General features: G+C 42.4%; 1 protein-coding gene across 1 annotated transcript in view; it reads left to right on the forward strand.

Annotated features, from left to right (window-relative positions):
• The window catches only part of HEG1 (heart development protein with EGF like domains 1), a 75,682-nt gene extending 53,553 nt beyond the window's left edge, over positions 1-22,129 (forward strand). Inside the window, exons 14-18 of the mRNA XM_063108915.1 lie at positions 4,474-4,516; positions 4,644-4,681; positions 11,489-11,576; positions 14,559-14,733; positions 16,826-22,129. Coding sequence (XP_062964985.1) covers positions 4,474-4,516; positions 4,644-4,681; positions 11,489-11,576; positions 14,559-14,733; positions 16,826-16,975 — 494 coding nt within the window. The 3' untranslated portion in view covers positions 16,976-22,129. The remainder of the gene's footprint in view (positions 1-4,473; positions 4,517-4,643; positions 4,682-11,488; positions 11,577-14,558; positions 14,734-16,825) is intronic.
• The last annotated feature ends 794 nt before the right edge of the window (positions 22,130-22,923 follow it).

Below are 22,923 nucleotides of genomic sequence, written 5' to 3' on the forward strand. Positions count from 1 at the left end.
ATATAAAGTTACTTTGTAAGCCATAAGCATTTGCTTGTGTATTTTGCTCAGGTTGTTGATGAATGAATGAGTTGTAGTTTTAAAGTTTCATGAAGTGTTTCAGAGCAGAAATCTAATTTTGCTAACGTTTTAGGTGAGGCTTAAATTCATTCAGTTTGAGATAAAGACTGCTCAGTGAGTGTAGTCCAAGAATAGTGCTTTAAAATAAAATTAATTCAGGTCCAGAGCACTGTGTGCCCTGACTTATAAAAGACTGCTGCTGCAATTCGTGCTGACAAGAAAAGCTGGCAATATGAAAGCTGTCCTGTGATTTGAAGCACTGCCTCTGCTGGAATGTGGATGGCACAGTTTTCCTCCTCAGTCAATACCTCATTTAGGAAAGGAGTAGCAAGGCACCATCTTGCTGGTGACAGATATACTGGGATCTGAGTGAAAAACACATACTGGGGCATGGTGACATGCCACTTATTTCTGTCAGGACTTCCATTAGAAGACTTGTTTCATCGAAAGACGATAAAAATACGTTTTGGGGAAGCACTCTCATCCTCACTTCAGACTCTCTGACTTTGTTACGTTTAAGTACAAACTTCTTTTAAAGTACATGTCCTCAGCTCTCCAGGCAGGACCTGTGATGGGTTTTGAAGAGGAGGGCCAAATGTGTTGGGCTTCAGTCCTGATGCATGACTGGGACTCAGCATTTCTCAGCAGCATTTCGCAGCGCTGTGCCAGACTGCCACTTTGCTACAGAGAGATAATGCTGCCTAAGTCAGTCTTATCTGATTTAATGCAAAGTGTTCCTTGCCCTTCTTAGAAATAGGGAGTTGAGCCCAACTTCATGTGGGAAGGTGACTGTGCTAAAATCTATGCATACTCGGGTGCTGTGCAGCTGGCAGAAGGGGACATAAAGTGGGCAGAAGTGAGGGCATGCAGGCATGGTGGCACCTGTGAGCGGTGCTCTAAGAACAGCCCTGCCACCTTTGCTTCTGGCTGGCCTGAACTACTTCTCTCTATTTCCAAGTCACTGATTTCATAATTGTGTCATTTGCAGGCTAGAATTAGCAATAGCAGGGCTATCAAAGATTTACCAAGTGCAGTGACATAGGCACCAGCAGCCTTGTGTTTACCAAGTAATGACCCAAGGAACAGCATAAAGAAACCTTGATTAACTTTTGGGCTTGTTGCTGAGGCCCTGTGAAGGCTCTTCTTGGCAGTATTTGTAGCAATCAGGTCTCTAGTGAAAGGATTCTGAAGGTTCTTCGGCCATAGCCCTGTCGGCTGGGTTCTGATGAGTTAGCAGTGACATCTTCTGGCCATTGGTGCTGGAGCACAGCGATATTTAAAATGATATCCCTTTTGGACACCTTAAAGCAGGGCTCAATCTTTCATATAAATAGAGAAGAAAGGTGTTGTGCCTTTTTTTCTAAATCATTGCAATTCAAGCTATACATTAACAAGTCTCTATGTTGTTCTCTGTTGTGTACACACACACATATGCATGTATGCATGCTTATTAGTGTCTCACATAAAATGTCTTTACAATGTCTTTTGTAAAAGAAGTTACATATAAAATTAAAGTAGGTGCCCTTCCTATAGGTGCCTCTTCCTCTCATGCAGGCACCATCATGAATTCTAACAGTCTGTTTGCATGTCTCTTTCTCTCACCAGACTGCTAGTGCCCTGAGAGCCAGAACTGTGTCTAGAATAGGGCTTAGCACATTGTGGGGTTCAATGAATGTCTATTGAATGAATGAATGAATGATAAGGCAGCACATATCTATAGGAAAAGATTGTCATGTCTTGACTTAGTTTCCTGCAAGGAAACAAAAGCTTTTAAGATTCCACGATTTACTTATTTTTTTTAAGTCAGAAGTCTTGTATTTGTTAGTGTCCCATAGCAGTAGGGGAAGCCCAGTTTGAAGGTGTATACTAGCTGTTGCCATATTCATTTCCTCTTGGGTGCTCTGTGGTCAGAGTCTTTCTGGGGGGCATGTGAGATGAGAAGCTGGATCCTAAGGAGCATAGAAGTGCCTTACTGACAAGGTTTTCCCCAGGAGCCCCTGGAACAGTGCTAGGCACCCAGTAGCACTTAACCTTTGATGAATGATTGAATGAGCCCATTTGAAATAGAGAAATATCATTGCATCAGGGAGTCAGGCTACTTCTGAAGCTAAATGAAAATAGCCAACCCATCAGCTCGCAGGCAGGACAGCAGATGGGCCTTATGTCTGGCTGGATGAAAGCCAAGGACTAGAGCGCTCCCACCCAGCAGATGAGGGCTGATGTTGGGTGGGTAGATTTGACATAAAAACATTTCCGGGAAGAAGTGTTTAGAATAGAATGACTGGTATGACATCAGCCTGCCTTGGTGCCAAGATGGCTAGGGACGAGTCACTGGAGAAGCAAGCAGTCCCTGTGTAGCTGCCCTGCAGGCTGAGCCATGGACCATCCCTGGGTGGTCTCCCCAGTCCCACGGCCCTGCTGTAGCTGGAGGCAGAGCATGCAGCAGGAGGAGGACTGCCAGGGCACTGTGCTTTCCACACCTGCTGGGGAGAGGCAGGAGCACTCAGCCTGTTTCTAAGAGAAGGTTCTGCCCAAGTAAGCCCAGCGGAGAACTCAAAGGTATCAAAGATTGGGAGATGGTGCCTCATTACTCCTTTCCTAAATGAGATAGGATTATGCTTTACTTTGTTGCATAAAGAATTGTAAGCACCTAACAAAAATTCAGGTAATAAAATAAGATTTTAAAATATTTAAAAAATAAATCAGGTTGAAGGGGAAATAAACTATTTTGTTGAAGCCAGAAGGAAAATGAATATACAGAAAGGATACACCATAAATTCCTGCATGCTTGCTAAAGGTAGGGCACTCATTCAAGTTCTGAGCTTCCTGGACACTGAGGCAAAGAGAGAAACATGATCTTGAAAAGAGTTGGGGTCCATAAAAGAAGGTGTAGTTGTTCAGTAGCGTTCCCATCTTTCTAGGCACTGGAGCCCGAGAGAAATTTCTCTGGGGCATCATCATCAAGAGGTTACTGAGTGGTATTGTGGCAACATGGTTGGTGACTTCCTGCAATAAATACCATAGGGACTTTCTCGTGGCTGCTTCTTGTAATCAACAGCCCTTAATACAAGGGAATGTAGCTCAGGAAAAGTGATTCTGTGGAGCCAAAACAGTGCAGACCGGGCTCACAGCTCTCTAATGATCTACTGCAAGATAAATTACAGATTATTTAGAACATTGTTTTCCAAACTGTCCCACAAAACTCTAATGATATGTTAATAGATGATCTAGGACAATAAAATAGATGCCAGAAACATTTAGGTTTTAACATTAAAGAAGTAGGAGGAGGAAGAATATCGAACGCATTTACATAATTTTATCATGCTCTAATCTGTAGGGGAGGATGCCGGGAAGTCTGTGAGAGACTCTGGACCCAGCCTGCAGGGCATGCCCCCAGCCCACCCCCAGCCATGCATGCTCTTGGCACTCACACCTTGCCATTAGCCTGTCTGCTATCCACTCAGGGATTATAGCTCTATGCTCTATACCTTCTCTTATCTGAGATCTTTTATGCAGTGTATACTGTTCATTAATCATCATTCAAGTTTTTATCATTCCTTGCATCAAGGAATTTGTCTATGAGGTCATTTTTCATTGTCTGCTTTCATGCATGCATGCATTATAACTCATGGTGTTCTGTTGTCTTATTGTAGTGTTGAAAGTATTCTGTGATCAAATAAATTCAGGAACTGCTGATTCAGGGGAATGGCTGGGCCACAGGCCCTTTAGAGAAGCAGCATTCTATGAGCAGCTCTGCCAGAGGGTTCAAAGTTATGTTCTTGTGTGAGGTGCAGATTAGGGCATGTCTAGATATGTCCAGAATCCCCTGGACAGACTATAGGGTGAGCATTCTCTTATGAAAACTAGACCACCCACCAGCATCGTGCCTCAGGGGATGTCTCCCACAGCTTCCACCTCCTCATGGAAGAAGGCCAATGGGGCCAATGTCAGGTTTGAGGTTTGACTTGCATTAAAGAAGGTGAAACATTTGTCTTTGTGTATATGCAAGGATACATATATACATACAGAGGGGATGTTCATTTATTGAATAATAATTACAACTACAAACGTTTATTTTGTGGTTACTATATGCCAGGCCAATGCTAAGCTATTTGTATGCCTTATTTTACTTAATCCCCTCCAGGAAACTATGAGGTAGATATTATTATTATACTCTTCTTATAAGTGGGAAACTGAGAGTCACAAAGAGGTTAAGAAAAGTTTCTTGATAAGGTTAAGAGTTGAGCTGGCAACAGTATTTAGGTCAGGTTATAAATAATTCTAAAACTATTTACAGCCTTCTGGTTCTAGAATATTCTTGTGGACTTTAGGGCGGCTGGAGTTTAATTAACTGTGTATTTGGGCCAAGAGAGGTAAATAGACACCTTCATGGGTTTTCCTTTTCTCTTTCAGCATGTGAAGATGGATATAGGCTTGAAAATGAAACCTGTATGAGGTAGGCTCCATATTTACTTATTCTGGTGAATTTGTTACAAATCTTATAGAAATTACTTAGGTAAACTGCCTCATTTCTTTTGAGATTTGAAGCTAATTCTTGTTCTTTTCACTTTGTTCACTTGCAGTTGCCCATTCGGCCTTGGTGGTCTCAACTGTGGGAACCGTAAGTATAAGAAAGCAGGGAGGCGTGCTTGGGCGGGGGCCTGGCACTGTTGTTCGTGCACGGGGTGCCAATCCCCTCCCTTTTCCTGCCAAATACACTGTCTCCTTGGGTCCTGTGCTGGGTGGCATGGGGAAAGCAAGGAGAATGGCTTGCCTGGTGCTTTCCAGGGGCTCAAGGTCTGGGAGAGGAGATGAACATTTTTACATAGCCCCAACTGTGCCACGTGGTAATATGATAAATCAGGCATGAGGTGTGAGGCAGCGGGGCAGGGACCATGCCCGAAGGAGAATGGAAGCACATCATGAGCACTTCTTGGAGAGGATGGAATTGGAAGGAGTTTTGGGGAGACTTTGAGTTGCAGATATAGGGGGAGAAGGACATCCCAGGCAGAGGGAAAAACTTAAAGGTCTTGAGGCAGCCATGGGCCCCTGCTTTTCTGGAGACAGTTTGTAAGTGGGTGTGACTGTGGTACAGAAAAAGACCTAGGTGAAAACTGGAGGATTAGGCTGGCAAACAATATGGGGACTGAACTGTTGGGGGTGTTTGATCACCAGGCTGAGAAGTTTAGACTGTAATCAGTAACCACTGGGGAGCTGGCAAAAGTCTTAGAGCAGGATTAAGGGAAAACAAGTCAGGCTGCAATGAGGAGGATACACTGAAAGAGGAGAATGTGGGGGTGGTTTAGGGACTCCGAGTATAGTCCTGGCCAAGGTCCGGGCTAGAAACAGACTCGGAGTAATGTGCTGCAAGCTGACGTAGAGGGTGGAATGCAAAGCAGCGAGCGTGGTGGTGACTATGCATGGTGCGTCTCACACCTGAGTCAGCTCTGGGGGAGAAGACTGGCAAAATGTGTGTGTTTCTGTTCCCCAATATAAACTAAACCTTACATTTTATGTCTTCAATGGTATTTTCTTTGTTCATAAAGCTTTTCTATTAGAAAGTTTCATTATTAGACTTCGAGCATAACTAAAAAATAAAAATAATAAAATAAAACAAATTCAATACTGAGTATAAAACTGACATGAAATTCTCTTGGTTTACCCAACGTGGAACCACTCTCAGACCAGAGTCTAGAGACATGAAATTTCATATCCATTTAGGGTTACTGATGACTTTGGTCATGATTTACCCTGACTGCAAACTAGCAAGTGGATACACTAGAGAGCTTAAGAGAAAGACTAGGAGAGCACTTCTAGCAGCAAATATATTTAGAGTCATATGAATAGAGAGGGACGAGCTTGTGGAACTAATGTATATTTATTTATTTTAAAGTAGCAACCTGCTGCTGCCAAACCATATGACATTCATCACGATGACCACGAGTCATCCACACTCCAAACGGTGTTTGCTGTACTTGGTTTCATAAGACAAGGAAGCGATCATATTTTCAACTTTTTAAAAATTAAAAAGTAGTCAAAATTCTTTTTAAGTGTCAGCACTTAAAAGGGTAGGGAGGCTTGAGGTTTTTAGAGATTTGGCTTACATAAAACGGTCTGGATAGTACGTGTCCTTTTCTAAAAATTACTATTTTGACAAGCCAGTTTCTCAACTGGGTTCGGGGATACAGAATTACGTATGTTCACTTTCTCATGTCATTCTCATTCCTCACTCAAAACTAGAACCGAGCCACAGAGAGCTCTTAAATCGGTCAGCGAATAAAGTAGCCTGCACACAAAAGGAGACTGAAGAAAACATAGAACTTTTCAATGTGGAAAAAGGAAGCTGAATAATCAGACAAAAATTTAAGATGTTTGAGGCTTATTCCCCAAATGCTGGAATACTAGAACTAAATGGCACAGTCTTTCAGAAGAGATGGTTTTATGGCTAACAGTAGTGGTTGCACCACAAGCCTGCAAACTTTATCCTAAGGTATTAAAAGTATTGGAAACAGAGAGGATTAGATAATTTCATGGCAGATGGATTAAGAATAGTGTGAGGGAGGGAGGAAGGTTCCAGGTGCAGCAGAGTTGCATCACATCAAGAAACTTATTTGAACACCACCCCAGGGGATGGCTGAAGAAGAGAGAGTGAGACAGGAAAGGAGTGTGGAGACGTGGCTGGCTCTGCTCTCCTCAGCGTGTGCTGGGGGGGTGAGTCAGGGAGCAGAAGCTGAGAGATGCCATCTGCTGATCCTCCCGAGCTCACCGCCCTGACAGGCCGCTCACAGAATGAGCCAGTACTTTAAACCTGCTTTGGTCTAGCAGCTTCCTGAATACATTTTACTAGAAAATGCTTCATATTGCTCAGCAAATGGGAGAGTGACCCATAAAGGGAAGACAAGTCTATAAAGGGCTGAAGGAAAGGGACGTGAGCTGCAGGGCATTGTTCTAAGTGTCACTGGCAATTTTTTTTTTTCTCATGAGATCATTGAGTACTATATATGTCTGGAAATGCTATATCCCTACATCCCTTGACTATTCTATAAGTTCTTATGTTGGGAAAGAGTCAAGACCTTCCTATTATGTTTGTGGAGTTCTGGAAGTAGCCAGGATTGTGCACTGATCCCCGAGACTTCCTTTTCCTCCCCATTTGTCCAAGTTGCCACTGTTATGTCCAGCAGAGGGCAGACACCTGCCTGGATGGTTAGCTCAGGGCTATCTTTTGCAGCTGGTAGCTTTATCATTAAAGTATGATAACTTCTGTTAATTCTCTGATGGTGTGTGCATATCACTTTATGATTTTGGTATGTTTATTAGTTTTTGTGTTGCAAAGCAATCAATAGTGGCTGATAATAAATGGCATTTATCACCTGCCTCTTTGTGTGACGTTTGGGCCTAGCCTGGGGTGTTGGTTAAGGAGTCAAAAATTCCTGAATTTCTTCCCCATCTATAGTGCTAACACCTTGGGAATCTGTGACTCATCACTCAGCATTTTGTGCCAAATAGCAGGACTCTGACCATCTGCCACCGTTACTTCCACGTTTGCCACCAAAGATACTAAGTGCCTTCCCCGTGACTATGACTTGGGCTGGATTTTTCATAGGCAAGAAATGCTTATTCTCCATGCAGGCTTCTTGGGACACACACTCCACCCAAGTCCGGTGAAATAGGGGGACAACTTTATCCAGCAAACCACATGGTCCTGAGATTCCCTCACTCCTGCGTTCCTCACAGTCATCAACTCCAGTGTATGATGGACATAGCCTGTATCCTGCCCTTCTAAAAGTTTCAGTTAGCTTTCTAGATGTGCCCAGATATTAGTCCTCATTCTTCATAGAGAATGTTCTTCGAACTGGAAAGGGCAAGACAAGCCCTCCTCTCCAGTCTTTAGTCCCTGAGGAAGTACAGCCTGGCTGACCTGGCTGAGGCAGGGCCACCCACCCCTGGACAGCTCAGGTCTGTATCTGTCTTATCACTACTCTTTTTATTTTCTGTCCGTGCAAAATGTATCTCTGTTCATACCCCAGATTCCAACAGTTCTTTTTTCTTATACCATTTGTCAAATGGCCCCAGAATTCTTTCACAAATTTGTTATCAGACGTGTCCCTCTCTTCCCTACGTCCCTCCACCCTTTTCTTAGTCATGCAGGTGTCCTCTGCTGCTTTTTTTACATTTATGTTGATTCCTTCTCACAGTGCTATAATATCTCCCATGATACTTTGGTTTGCTTTACTTTTTTTCTTTTTAAAATAATTTAATTTTGTTTTTCCATACCATAAAAGAATGCATATGCACTAATTTTCCTTTTTTTTTTTTTTAACCCAAGTTAATTAGAAAATAGATATAAATTAAGGGAAGAAGAGAACTAAAGTAAACAATCTCATCACCCATTAAGCATCCTGTTTCCTTGCTGTAAGTGTGGTCCATAGGGCCATCAGGAGCTTTCTGGAAAGGCAGAATTTCAGGCGTCCCCACTCCAGACCTACTGATTCAGAATCCGAATTTTAACCAGATCCATAGACTTGGTTTATATGCAGATTTGTGTGCATATTAAAGTTTGAGAAGAACTGGTATTAGTTATCTTTCAAGAGATATGTATCTTTTTAACAGAAATTGGATCTTACTGGAAATGTTTTGTAACCTACTTTTAAACCTATGAAATATTTTCATTTACGTAATTTTATGTCACATTTGATAGTTCTATGGAATTCTACTCTGTGGACATACTATAATTTACTTAACCATTCCTCTCTTACTATCTTTTAAAAATCTGTTTTAAAGGTAAAACTACTTTAAAAAAATCCCTTCCTGTAAGCCATTTTTCTGTTTTAAGGTTATTGTCACTTTTTGATTACAGAACTCGTATAATTTTTCTAGATTACTTTTTTCTGGCCACAGGCATTGTTATCCATCCCTCTTTCCTATTCACCACATGTCCTTTTTGTAAGTCATCCTTTCCATTCAAAGGTTCTGTGTCTCTTCAGTGGAGACTCTTTGCCACTAGCCTCCACATGGCCAGCAAGGATTTAGATCATTTACAGTTCTCTTCCAGTGAAACCAGAACATTCCACTTAAAGATCATTCCACATTGCCTTTTCACTACAACCCACAGTCGGGTGGCAGGTGTATAATTGTTCACCCTGTCATTGAATTGGCCTATAGAATGATTCAGACCAGTGGAAATGCTGCGTGTTGGCAGGAGTCACCAAGAACAAACATCTAGGAAGATGGCACTAAACTGCCTAGGAGGAAGGAGATATCATTAATGATCCAGAAGTCAGCTGGAAGTCTCATTCAGCTAAAAGTAGGCCATCTTGACTGGCCTTTTCTTCATGTCAGAATAGAAGGGAAACGGGCTTGGGCAGAGAGAAATACTGCTGTTTATTTGATCTTCCTATGAGGAAAGACTGTTTGGTGAGGCAGATGGGAAAGAAGCCTCGGGAGAAAGTGACAGGATCATATGGGAAATTGTCATAGTGGAGGGCAGTCATTACTGGGTATGTTCACACACAGGCTGTGAAAAGATAACCCCAAAATGGAGAGTAAACACTCAGAAACCCTCATATTAATTTGAAATGGCTGTGACATCCAAGCATGGGGCCTTAAAAAATAGTTTTATTGTGTTTTACAAACGTATCAGTCCACAGTCAACTCTTTTAAAAAAGAAGGGGAGGTTCATGATACCTGTGGGCGACGACAAGGGGAAAAAATGGGACTTTGTTTATTTAAAAAGACTATCCAGAGGAACAAACAAACAAAAACTGGTCCTTGACTGCAGACAGTTCAGGAAGCACTGGTCTACATCATCTGTGTCTCTTTTTACACAAAACTGCTATTTCAAAGAGGTACCTACTATTACTGCAACCACTTGCAAGGGTCACTTCTAAATGGATGCTTGCTTATTTTGCTGGAAGTGAGAACATTTAACTTGGTGTGGAGAGAGAAGTAGGAGCTAGATTTTGGTCTTTAGGAACAAAGGAAGCCTCTGAAGTTTTTTTAAAGCAGGGAAATGGCATGATCAGATTTGCTTTTTCTAATGTGTGGACAAGCCTGGGCACAGGCAAATGAGTTGGGGGGCACTTGTCAGGGCAAGATGATGGTAGCTTATGACGGTGTTGGTGGAGATGCAGAAAGTAGATACATTCTAGAGATTTGTCTGTCTTCACTTTTGTTAAAAGAGAAACTTCCGAATACTGTCAGGTGGTAAGGGAGAGAATGAGTTCATGCCATGGTTTGGCTTTGTTTCCTGTATATCTTAAAACTGATGTTTTTTTGTAGTAATCAGGTACCTGTGCTATTTATCAAGTGAGAACCTAAAACTGAATCAAGAATTGTTATGTCTACTATCCACTGTAACCAAGCAGTAAAGATCTAGTTGAGTTCAGTTGCTCCGTGCACCGAGAGCCAATCAGTGTGCGAGGAAGGAGGATTTTATTACAGCCAGGAGAACGGGAGAACAGTGTCAGCCTGCTTCCAAGACTGGCTAAAGTTTAAGGCTTTAAAGGGAGGGAAGGAATGCAGGTGCGTGCAAGGAGGCTGGGGGGGGTCATGATTAGCAGGTGGGTTGCATCATATGTCAGGGTCTCTGGCATCATGGAGCCTGTGGTTGGTGGTGTTTCCTAAGGAAAAACTAAAGACAATAATCTCAACCCTTGACTAATGTACACATATAATGCAATTTTCTTTAAGCGAGAACATAGGTTAATAATCAGCTTGGCCTCTCTTTGGAGTTCCTTTGTTCACAAAGTTTGATTAGGAAAGTGGGAGAAATGGTAGGGAAACTCAGCTCGGATTCTTAACCCTTAAGTATACAGAGGCTATGTAAATGAGCATGAGGAAGAAAAGAAAAGCTTTTAAGAAAAATCCTTATGGGGGCCCAGTTTCATCACCATCAATTCAAAAAAATCAAACAATAATTAACACCAAAGGGTGGGAAGTGGCGAAGAAAAGATTCTGTTTTCATTACTTTTTTAAAAATCAAATTCACCAAGGCTTAATTTACACATGATAAAAGGCACCCATCTTTAGTGACAGAAAAAAGTAAGAAGGACAGAATTTTAGTTTATAGAACAGCTACTAAAATGGGACACATTATGTTACGGAAAAACTCATTATTCACCTTTTTTTTTCTCTTTTTACCATTGATGGTAAAAATGTCATCAGGGGCTGGTCTGCAGGTAGAGTTGAGGAGTCTCCATTCCAGGAGTGGCTAAAAAGGGGGGAACTCTTCTCAGTACAGAGAAAATATAGAGATAGCCATGAGGATCCCTTGCAGAGATCAGGAAGAAGAAGGTGAGGTCACCAGCTGAGTCAGGATGGTGGTGGCTGTGGGATCAGAGGGGAGACCAGTCTTTAGTATTGTATTCACTCTTTCCTTCATTACCTCCTACCAATCCACCTTTTTTGTTTGTTTCTTTAACATGTTTAGCCTATCAGCTCATCACTGTGGTGATTGCAGCAGCAGGAGGTGGGCTTCTCCTTATCCTAGGCATTGCACTGATAGTTACCTGTTGCAGGTAAGTAATGAAAGGTCAAATTCCAATCCTGTGTCTTTGTGCTATGCAAGGGTCAGTTTTTACTCTTTCAAAGAATGCTTGAGGTGTTTATAATACTAAATGATAGCATGTGACTAAACTGTTAGTAAAAGGGAGGATGGGAAATTCATGATAGTTGGTGCCTGTTGGGAAAGAGGTGGAGAGTATGTAGGACTTTATTTTCTTTATTAAAAAAGAACATCCAAAAGCACAAGCAACAAAAGAAAAAAGATATAAATTGGACTTCATCAAAATTGAACTTTTGCGCTCCAAAGGACACTATCAAGAAAGTGAAAAGACAGCCCACAGAATGGGAGAAAATATTTGCAAATCGTATGTCTAATAAGGGACTTGTTATCTGGAATATAGAAAGAACACTTACAACTCAATAATAAAAAGACAACCCAATTTAAAAATGGACAAAAGGCTTGAATAGAAGATGCACAAAAGACCAGTAAGCACCTGAAGGATGCTTGACATCGTTAGTCATCAGGGAAATGCAAATCAAAACCACAGTGAGATACCACTTCACACCCACTAGGATGGCCATTAAAAAAAAACAACCACCAAAAAAACAGAAAATAACAAGTATTGATAAGGATGAAGAAAAATTAGAACTCTCGTGCTACTGGTGGGATTGTAAAATGGTACAGCCATTTTGAAAAAGTGTGAAATTTAAGAACAAAGTTATCATTGACCCAGAACTTCCACTTTTAGGTGTACGAGGGGTCTTCAAAAAGTTCATGGAAAGATTCATATATATCTTTTAATTCCATTTTTCCATGATTTTTTTGAACTATCCTCATATACCCGAGAGAAACGAAAACATGTATATCCACGCAAAAACTTATACATGAATGTTCATAGCAACATTATTCATGATAACCAAAAGGTGAAAACAACCCCAATGTCTATCAACTAAAGAACGGATAAACAAAATGTAGTATGTCCACACAATGGAATATTATTCAGCCATAAAAATGAATGAAGTACTGATAGATGCTGTAACATGGATGAACCTTGAAAATGTTACGCTAAGTGAAATAAGCCAGTCACAAAAGACCACCTATTGTGTGATTCCATTTATATGAGTTGTCTAAAATAGGCAAATCTAATAGAGACAGAAAGTAAATCAGTGGTAGCCTAGGACTGGGTGGTGGAGAAGGAGAATTGGGGAGTGATGTCTAAGGGTTATGGGATTTATTTTTGGCATGATGAAACTTCTAAAATTGATTGTGATGATGGTTGCATAACTGAATATGCTAAAAACCATTAAATAGGTGAATTGTATGGTATATGAATTATGTCAGGGAAGCTATACAGTATATATGTAGAGAGAGAAGCAGACAGAGAGTGGTGAAAGGGATTGCCTGAAACACTTTAGCAGTAGAGAGGTGACAGCAGCATTGTGGGATGAGCAGTAAACTTGGCTCTAGGCTTCCTGGAAGCCAGTAGGTATGGCTTATTGGGTTTTTACTTTTGGGTTTTTTTTTCTTTCGTTTTGGAAAAGGAAGAGAAAGAAGGGAAGCGATCCCCCTTCCTTGTGATTTTCTATTCAGATACGGAAAATAACAACCTCGATTAGATAATAAATGGTAGGAATTATCTGGACATAACAGATGGAAGGAACCTACCAAAATATCAAGTTATCTTTTCTCCCATTGACATGAAGGACATTTTAAGATAGCCTCTATCTCCAGTAAGGCCTTGAGAGCAATTTGCTCTTAACTGCTCACTCAGGAATGCAGGCCTTACAATATAGCCTTTGCCTGTTATTCACCAAATTGCTATCAGATCATCAAAGACAAACCATATGAGTAGAAGAAAACTTCTGGGTATGAGACTAGGAGCAGTTATCTAGAAGGACGAAACCTGAGTTCTCAAGGGGATATAAGCCTCATATTTGCTCCACGTTCTGTACAGTGGTATAGCCATTTGGGAAGGAGCCTGTGTCTCTTAGATACTGAGAAGGGAAGGCAGTTATGAACAAGTAAGTCATTGTTTGAGACCTGATACCCGACCCATCTGGGAGCAGCACAGTGGCAGGTCCATTCTGAACTTGTACAGAGGGCCAGCGCCTAAGCTGCATGCTGGGCATTTGGTCTTATGACCAATCATTTAGTGCCACCCCAAGATAACTTATAGGTAAATGAGGTACAAGGAAGAAACTTCCGGTTATTTTACCCAGGGCAAATATAATTTAAAATTATGATCCTAGAGACAGGTGAAGAACACATATCCTAACAATTTACAGTCTGTGAAATCTCCCAAATAGGTTTTCTCAGACCTGCTGAAATGAGAATATATGTACAGGTATATAAACAGGTGGGCTTTCTTGTAAACTATTCCATTTTTATGATTTGTGAAGTAACTTCATGTGGTAGAAAGAGCACTGGCTGGGGAGTTGGGAGGCCTGAATTCTAGTCCCAGCTTTGCTAATCAGCAAAAGGTGACTCAGGGGACACTCAGGGCTCTTCATTGAACCAGAGCTGCCCCAACCCCAGAGCTCCTGATTCATTAAACCTGGTGAGACCCACACTCTTCCCATGTGAATTCTGATGCTCAAGCAGGTTGGGGCCATTGGACTAGAATTCTGAGGGCCCTTCTGGCTCCAGTGTTCTGTGAATTTATGGTTTGCATTTCCCTGGCCACCCCAAGATACAGTGGTCTCTGTTCCCAGAAGAGTCTAAGTCTGCTCCATCACAGCTGTCCTTGTCCTCTCTGCCCCTGGTAATCTGACCTTTTTGGGTTGGAAGACTTTTTGCATCTTTTTTTGTACCTAATTGCATTTTTACTTGTTTTAGGCAAATACTAAAAACAATAACACCAATAGTTAACACTCCTCAGTGGGTAGCTACAAGGAAACATAATGGTAGCTTTGGGTCTAATTTACACTGCAAAATAATAGTTGGTGCTTTCACAGAATTTATTCATTGAACTTTTCAATTTTTTTTTACCCCACAGAAAGAATAAAAATGACATAAGCAAACTCATCTTCAAAAGCGGAGATTTCCAAATGTCCCCATATGCTGAGTACCCCAAGAATCCTCGTTCTCAAGAATGGGGCCGAGAAGCTATTGAAATGCATGAGAATGGAAGTACCAAAAACCTCCTCCAGATGACTGATGTGTACTACTCGGTGTGTATTCCTGTGCCCAGGGCAACCTCAGGGCTCCAGTTTCCTCTGAGAAGCAAAGGGCTTCTGTTTTGTTTGAGTAAAAGCATTACAGCTAGATAAGGGTTGAAGAGAATGGTCGCCGTGGGCCTCTTATTTACATATTTTAATATCCCTTTCTTTATGTTCTATTTGCATGGTGTTTATCAGTTTTGATATTGAAACACGAAGGGTATTTCCATAGAGCACATTACTTTTACGGGGTTGTAGCAATAACCCTCTTGTTACTGAGCTTGCTTAAGTCGTAGGAATGGAAACTGAAAGGCAGAGAAGGAATTTGGACATAGGCTTTGGCCCTTTCATTTTCATCTCTTGTCCACCAGGCTTTGCCTCATGTAGTTAGGTAGTTAAAACTGGGGGACTGGAAAAAGATTTAAAGAGAACAATTCAATGTCATCCTCAACAAGCCTGTGTCAGAGGTTTAGAAGATTAGATACTCCGTAGGTCTTTAGTAATTTGCTGTGTCCGGTCCTGGACTGCATCATTTGGAAAGACAGGAGACTACCTCGAACCCTTCCTTCTTCTGCCCCACAGTGAAGTTAGCCCATGTCATATTCCCATGCGCTCACTGCCCAGTTCGCTTCCCATTACACTGTCAGCCGTAAAGTAAATGCAAATGGCATATCTGAGCTGAAAAATAAACAGATGACAGGTGACTTCTCATGCCATGTGGAGCTATTTGAGGTGTAGAAAACATGGGGGCTTAACGGCACTAGACAGTCTTGTTACAGAAACCACACTCGCTCTGGTTGCTATGGGAATTAACCATGAGGATGCAGACTTTGGGTAGGAGGGTGTTTGTTGATGCTAAGGAGTTCTTTGTTTCAATGGACTCTGAAAACTTTGAATCTGGTGAAAGGACAAAAAGAAATAAGGAGAAAGGTAAACGTAGACACTGACTTAGCTCTAGTGAAAACGTTTTGATTGATATTTCTGACAGGGCTTTGCTTTTTTCCATATTTACTAACTGAAGCTGTAACTAAGCAGGGGTTTGCCTGCAAACTCACATTCTTTGCTGGGGACTCCTCAGCCCCAGCAGGGTGCAGTAACTTCACTGCATATTTCCATGGTGTCAGCTACAGAGTTGCCGTAAATAGATGTAGTCAAGAACTTAAATGAACCCCATCTTCATTTCAAAAATAGTAGGCTGGGCAGTCTGTAGAAGCAGAGCCTGAGCTTACAGCCTGAAGCTGTCACCTGAGTGGATGAGCTGTTCCTCACCGTGTGCTCAGGTGTGGTCCAGGTGATTCTCACAGTCTCTAGTGTTTTATGCCGTGAAAGATTTACCTCTGGTGCTACTATGAGGGCCTCCTCCAAGTAGCCCCTGTTATTCCCAGGGAACTGTTTTTGCAGATCAAATAGATAGCTCAGGACCCACTAAACCGGTATTTGTTCAGAGACACCTGAGAATCAATGTGGGGCTCCTGGTTTGAGGTTCTAGCTCCACTTCCAACAAGGTGGTCGTAAGACCTTGCAAAGTCAGCTCCCGCATACCTGCCAATTGCCCTCTGCTAAATGCCAGGGAGGATTTAAAGCCAGCTGTGCTCCACAGAGAAAGATACTTGTAAAAAATTAAGATAATACTCAGTTTAAAAAAATAAAGACTTAGCAAACACTTTTTTAAAAAGATAATCAGTAGAACCACATCATAAAGGACAAACCCAGGTATTTTCCTACATTGGTCTGAAATCACTGGGCTGCCCTCGATTAATGTTTTTTTAAATCCCCTTTTAAAAGCAGGGCAAAACTTTCTCAAGTTTCCTGGAGGGATGGACCTGTGAGGGTCCTGACTTCTGGATCAGATCTTGCTCTGCTATTTATTTATTTATTTGTTTGTTTGTTTATTTATTAGAAGATGACCAGTTAGGGGATCCTAACCCTTGACTTGGTGTTGTCAGCACCACGCTCACCCAAGTGAGCCACAGGCTGGCCCATTGCTCTGCTATTTATAGCTGCCTCTATCTTATTAAATGTAGCGTTCTCTCTTTTTTGTTATTTTAACACTTAAACCCAAGAATAATAAATGGACTTTCCTTCTTTTTTTTTTGGCAACCAGCCCACAAATGTAAGGAATCCTGAACTTGAACGAAATGGACTGTACCTGGCCTACACTGGATTGCCGGGATCACGACATTCCTGCATTTTCCCTGGACAGTATAACCCATCTTTCATCAGTGACGAGAGCAGGAGAAGAGATTACTTTTAAGCCCAGGAGAGATGGAGAGACCATTGCTCTGAGCCAGTCACCTGGGGTCTCTGTCGCTCAGAGGGACTGCCCCAGGAAGGGGCACCACACACTGGCTGCTCCCAGGACTTGTTGGAGCCACACTTGAGTGGCAGGCTGAAAGGGGGACAGGAATGAGGGGTATGACCACAGTGGAAGGAGACACATGGATGTGGACCACAGGCTGCTTATTTGGCACCTTTGCTGTTACTGTGAACGTGAACGTGGACCAGTACCAAGAGAGTCTCTCTGAGTGACTGCAACATGGCACTGGCACTAGGGGTGACTCTTAGCCAAGGCAGACCAGTAGGTATCATTGCAAAGACCCAGTTTTCCCTTAGTTTGCACTTTAGTAAATTGGGTATGGAGGTTTACTTTGGGATTTATGTCAAGACTGTTCCAGAAAGAAGCCTTCTTTACCTGAAACACATCTGTAGGCCACAATTTGGTGATGAATTTGCAGCAAAGTACGGGCTCGTTAGTCATTTTCCTGCCTGTTGCTTACGTGCTAAACAACAGATGATGAGGAACATACCACTAAGGTCTGAAGACGCTGCAGCTGAATGTACAGTGTTATCATGTTTCTAGGTTGTCTCATGCTACAGTTTCCAAGCCAGCCCCAAAATGAGGAATTGAGACCTGTGAAGCCCAGCACATGACTCCAATTTGTTTGACACATTTATTTAACATGTTTTCCCCCCCTTTGCAGTTAAATCTCACTTTTTCAAACAAGTCTGAATCAGGGCAAAACAACTTACGTTTAGTTTTAGTTAGAGGCATCCAGCTGCCCCATAGTGAGGCCCAGCAGGCAGAACTGGGGGATGGCCTGCAGGCAGTGGGGCACTTTTCATCCCTGTGGGCATGGCATGGGGCCTGGGACTCTGACCACGATTGCTGAGGCCAGAGGCTGCTGCGCAGGGAGTAGAAATGGAAGGCTGAACACAGGTTGGGTCTGAGCCAGTATTTCACCACTCTAGGAAAAGCAGCGTGACGTAGTCCCTGCAGCTGAATGTGGCTAGAGGAACGGGCTGATTGGCAAATTAGATTTTCTGCATTGCCAGTGCTTTGGGAAGCCATGTGGATTCCTGAGAAGAATAGGGAGCGAGGATGGAGCCACAGGTAGGTTTATTCACCTGCTGGTGCAGCATCTTTGTATCCATCATCTCGTCCTCACACTCAGTGTAAACTTTCAACCACTCAAAGCTATTTATTCATTGAGAAAATAACTTATGTTCTCTCACCCAGTCATTTGCACCTCTCTATGCTACTGTGTAGTGCCCTCCAGAAATGCGTTTATAATTCAAGTCAGCATTAGAGAACTAGAGACTTCTGGCCAGTTAGAGATCTGAGAGTTTGCTTTTGGAAAGGAAATTCTACGTGTCTTATTTATTGTGCCTGTGACATGGGTCTGCGAGGGAGGTATACCCAGTGCTCAGTGTCTTTAACTGCTCCCTGTGGAACTGTGTTTATTCATCTGCTTTTGGAACATCCTGGTTTTGAATGAAGCAAAGCAAACACAGAGGTAAAAGAATTTTTCCCACCCTGAAGCTGGGAGCTCAGTGGGATACACATTTCTGAAAATGGTGCAGCCGTTGGGGACCATTCTGCCCTGGGCATGGTTGTTTCTTCAGGGTTCTCTAATCTTCAAAACCTGTGTAATCCTTATTCTTATGTAACCCTTGTCCTAACGGTTCTAAGTGTGAACTCCTGTGTCCTGTGGTCTCCACAACTCACCATCACACTGCTAGAGCAGGAACACTAGTCAGGTGTGATGCCTTTAGTAGTTAAACTGCATTCATCTCATGAGATAAATATAGGAAAAGTTCTGTTTTTGTCAGTGGATGCAAACTGAAAATTTCAAAGCATCATCTTTTTGAAATCTTGGGTCTTGCATCTATCTCTCTGTGGAACCAAATGGCCCTTACTGCCTCGCTGCCACATGTCTTAACTGGAGAGCTCCTGGCTCCTGCATGAAGCTCGCCTGAGCCCACAGGTTGGATCCTTTGTGAGGGGCCAACTTCCTGGCTTCTTGCTCCACATCCCTGCTCATCCCCAGGACCCACAGTTGTGGAAGAGCCACAGAGGGAGACTATGCCCAGGTGTGTACTTCACTGCCAGAAGCTTTCAGCTCCACACAATGAAGTGTTCTCTCCCAAAAACATTCTTAGGAAGAATCACAAAGTCCAGAAAAGAGTGAGTTCCAAGAACGCTTTCCTGTTCTTGGGTTTTGTCTATATGGAGTGGATTAAGAGTGTTTTATTTTGTTGGTTTTTTTTTTCACTGTGAAAAAAGGAGGCACCCTGCAAGGTTAAGTTCACACTGTATCTGCGATTTCCAGGAGGCTTGTGAAGAGGCATCTCCAGAGCATGAGGTTCTAAGAAGGCATGAGAGGAGCCTGAATGTCACCCAGTGCTTGCTGCCCGCCCTGGGCGAGGCAGGGATAGGCTGTGTTCACTGGTTCTGAGGGGCTGTATCTCCAGAGGGGTCCTGCCTGGGCCTGGAGGAAACATCGGCAGGGCGGCAGCGGTTCGTGCACTGCAGAGCACGCACGGCCAGATGCACACCTGACACGCGGAATCTCTCAGCTTGGGCACAAGTGCTCAGTGTCAGCCTTGCATGTGGAATGTGCAATTCACGTGCACAGAAATGCCGTAGCCCTGAAGTGGGACCCCAGAGCTAGAGGAAGTTGGGGAGAAGGAAAGGGAAGAGTAATGCTTAACTGCCTATGAAACACTTAAACTTTGTAGGGAGGAGAAAAGCAAAAGGAACCTGTGTGTGTAGCATACTGACTCAGAGCAGGGGGCACTGGCTGGCTTCATGGCATCAGTGGTTTTAAGCTCCAGAGAGTCTTATTTCCATTTTCTTTTCCTCTATGCCCCATGAGCCAGGCCAGGGCGCTGGAGTCTGTTTCTTTAGGAGAAAAAACTAACATCTCTTGTGTTCTTACCATGGCAAGGCTCCTCACACCACCCTTGTGAGGTGGGTGTGAGAGTGCCATTTCTCAGATAGAGAAACCTTCGGAGAGGATAAAGAACTTGCTTGTAGAGGATGCAAACCCCAGGCTGCCAGACTCACCCTGTCATTCTTTCCACTGTGTCTGCCTGCCCCACCTTCCTGGCAGACATCTCACCATCCAGTGTACTTTAAATGTCAAAGAAGGAAAGAGAGAATGGGCTTAATAAGTTTTTTGTTTTTTTTTTAGAACCTTAATATTATTAAGCAGTATCCAAACTGATAACATGAAGTGCAAAAAAAATGTTGAATGCCCTTTTGAAAATATCTTTACAGGTTGATTTTTACATACAAGGGTACTTCAAGAAGTTCGTGGAAAGATTTGTATTGTCTTTTAATTCTTTGTTTCCACAAACTTTTTGAAGTACCCTCATATATTTCTTGGACATTTGTGGTTATCATTAAGAAAATAGTGGCTGGCTTGTGCTCAGCAAGAGGCACATTGGTACATGGCTTTGGCTGTAGGAAGTGTAATATGATGGTCCCGGGTTTTTGACAAGCACACTTATGCATCCATCTGAGGGCTGCCTGGCCTTGCTCTCATAGTAAGGCCACGACTCCCACGTATTGGAAGTGTATTTTTGCAAACCATTTTCAGAGTAGGGAACATATTCATTTGAATGTCTTAAATGCTGACAGATCTTCCTGCTTTGAGGGGAAGTTTATTTTCAGAAGCAGCTAAGTCATTTGGAACCAAAATTACTGAATGGATGGTGCAGTCGAGCTGGCTGATAGCATTCGAGGTCAAAAACTAAGATGTGACTATTGAGTTCTTGAAGAGATGACTGTTAAAGTTGGCCAAAAGGAGAAGTCAGCATCTTTGGAATACAAGGCTGTATGGTCTTTGAAGGATGGTCTATTCAGATGTGAAAGTTCCCAGAGCAAGCACGTACATTAGCGTCATCCCTCGCACATGGCTTTTGGTGCCCGCATTAAGCCATGTTCCCAGGCACCCTGTAACCTGCTTAGCTGTGCCTGAAGAAGCAGAGCTGTCCAGTCCACTTGCCCCTGGCTAAGCGTAGCCTGACACATCCAGAACTAGGGTTTTGACCCCTAGTTCTAAAATACACTGGTTTTGAGACTAGAGTAAGTACTTCCTTGGAGAGAGGAAGAATACAAAGTTCAGTATTTTGTATTTTATTTAAAACTACCCTTAATATCAGAGATATTTTTTCTACCTGAAAGCTTTTGTGGGGATCAAAAGAGACAGTTCATTTCTTCTTGACAAAGCATCATCCTGAGGTTCTCGTGTGTTTTTGGAAACGGATATGGTTTGGTTTGGTTTGGTTTATTTTGATTTATCAATATACAATGTGGTTGATTTTTGTGTCCCTTTACCAATTCCTCCTTTCGCTCCTCCCTCTCCCCCCTGAGATATGGTTTTTTATGCTATGTGTTCTTTTTTTCTTTTTCTTTTCTCAAATCCCCAAAGAAGGAAACTGGTTAAAATAGTAGGAACATTAAAATATTAAATGCCAATTAATTTGTGTACTGAAGTATCTTCAGTTGTGTTACACTCCATCATATCTGGTGTAAACTGCTTATGGAAAAGCCTGTGAAACCAAAGGGGACCACTTAGGTCTAAAAAGACAGGTCCTAAACCGGCTGTGTCCCCTGGCACTTCAAAGAGAACTTTTCAAAGAATTTGCATATTAGATTCTAGTTTTATCTTTTTTTGGATGCATCTAATGCACTTCAGTGGTGCTCTTGGGTAGGGAATATGGGACAGGACAGGGACAGGATGAATCAGTCTGCCTGGGAAACTAATCCAACTCACTTATCTTTCTATATTACCTTGGCCTGTTGTGAAAAGAAGATGATTGTTTCCTCATGAGTTCTGTGCGTTTTGTTAATGTTTGTGTTGCTGGATTTACAGTTAAGTGAAGCATGTAGCTGGAAAATGAACTTTGAGTTTTCACATTGTCCTGGATTTCTCTTTGTAAACCTTTAAACCTTAGCCCCTGGTTGATTGTGTTAAATCCATTATAAGAATGTTATTTAAAGTTGTATTATAATTGCAACCTCCACTGATTATTCAGTACTGTAGCAGCAAAGTATTATTTGTAAGAATTCAGTTATTTTTATACTTATATCCACTTAAAGTCTGGCGTTATAGTCAGTAAAATGATGCAATAAAATTAATATCATTTTCGTTGTGTGTTTTTCTCTTAATAGCAAGCAAACCAGACCAGAGTACAACCAGTTACTTCTCGTGAGGGCAGCGTTAAAATAAAGAAACTGTACAGTGAACTCCTGCATGGCAAATGTAGGAACTGAGTCACTTCTGTATGCTCAGTGCCAAATAGTGAGGAAATACACTTTTGATGATGGATGGATGATGGACTGATGGATAGACAGACAGACCTAAATGATAAAAAGCCTAAATTGGACGTAACACCTGCTTTTCTTTACTTTTCTTTCTGTGAATTGCAGAGCACAAGTGACCAATTCAGACACTGAGAATTTCCTCCTGAATGCCTCCCACTACATTTCCATGCCAACTCTTCACATCGTGGAGGAGAAGGAAAAATAAGCCTATCTGTGCTCTGGCGGAGAGGATCTGTGGAACTTTAAGACAGTGGGCCGTGACCCTTACGTTTATGGTGGCCAAGGAAAGTGGCTGCCTGGCTAGATATATGTTCGTTAGTTAATTGCCTCCTTGGATGCCTTTCATGGCAGGGATGGATGAGCCTCTCCTATGTTTTTTGGCAAAAACCTTGGCACTAGGGAAGGCCAGTAATGGCAGCTTGGGGCATGAAGGTGACCTTTTGGCAGATTAGATCAGAGTTCAGCCCAGCAAGCATTTCTGAATGGAAATGACCAGCAGCTCTCTCCTCTCCTGACCCAGCTCCTCCCACTCAGCTTTTCCAGCCCACCAGTTAACAGTCCCCAACCGAGGTCATAACAGAAATCCAGTA

Source organism: Cynocephalus volans, chromosome 1, assembly GCF_027409185.1.
Source record: "Cynocephalus volans isolate mCynVol1 chromosome 1, mCynVol1.pri, whole genome shotgun sequence".
Taxonomy (NCBI): Eukaryota; Metazoa; Chordata; class Mammalia; order Dermoptera; family Cynocephalidae; genus Cynocephalus; species Cynocephalus volans.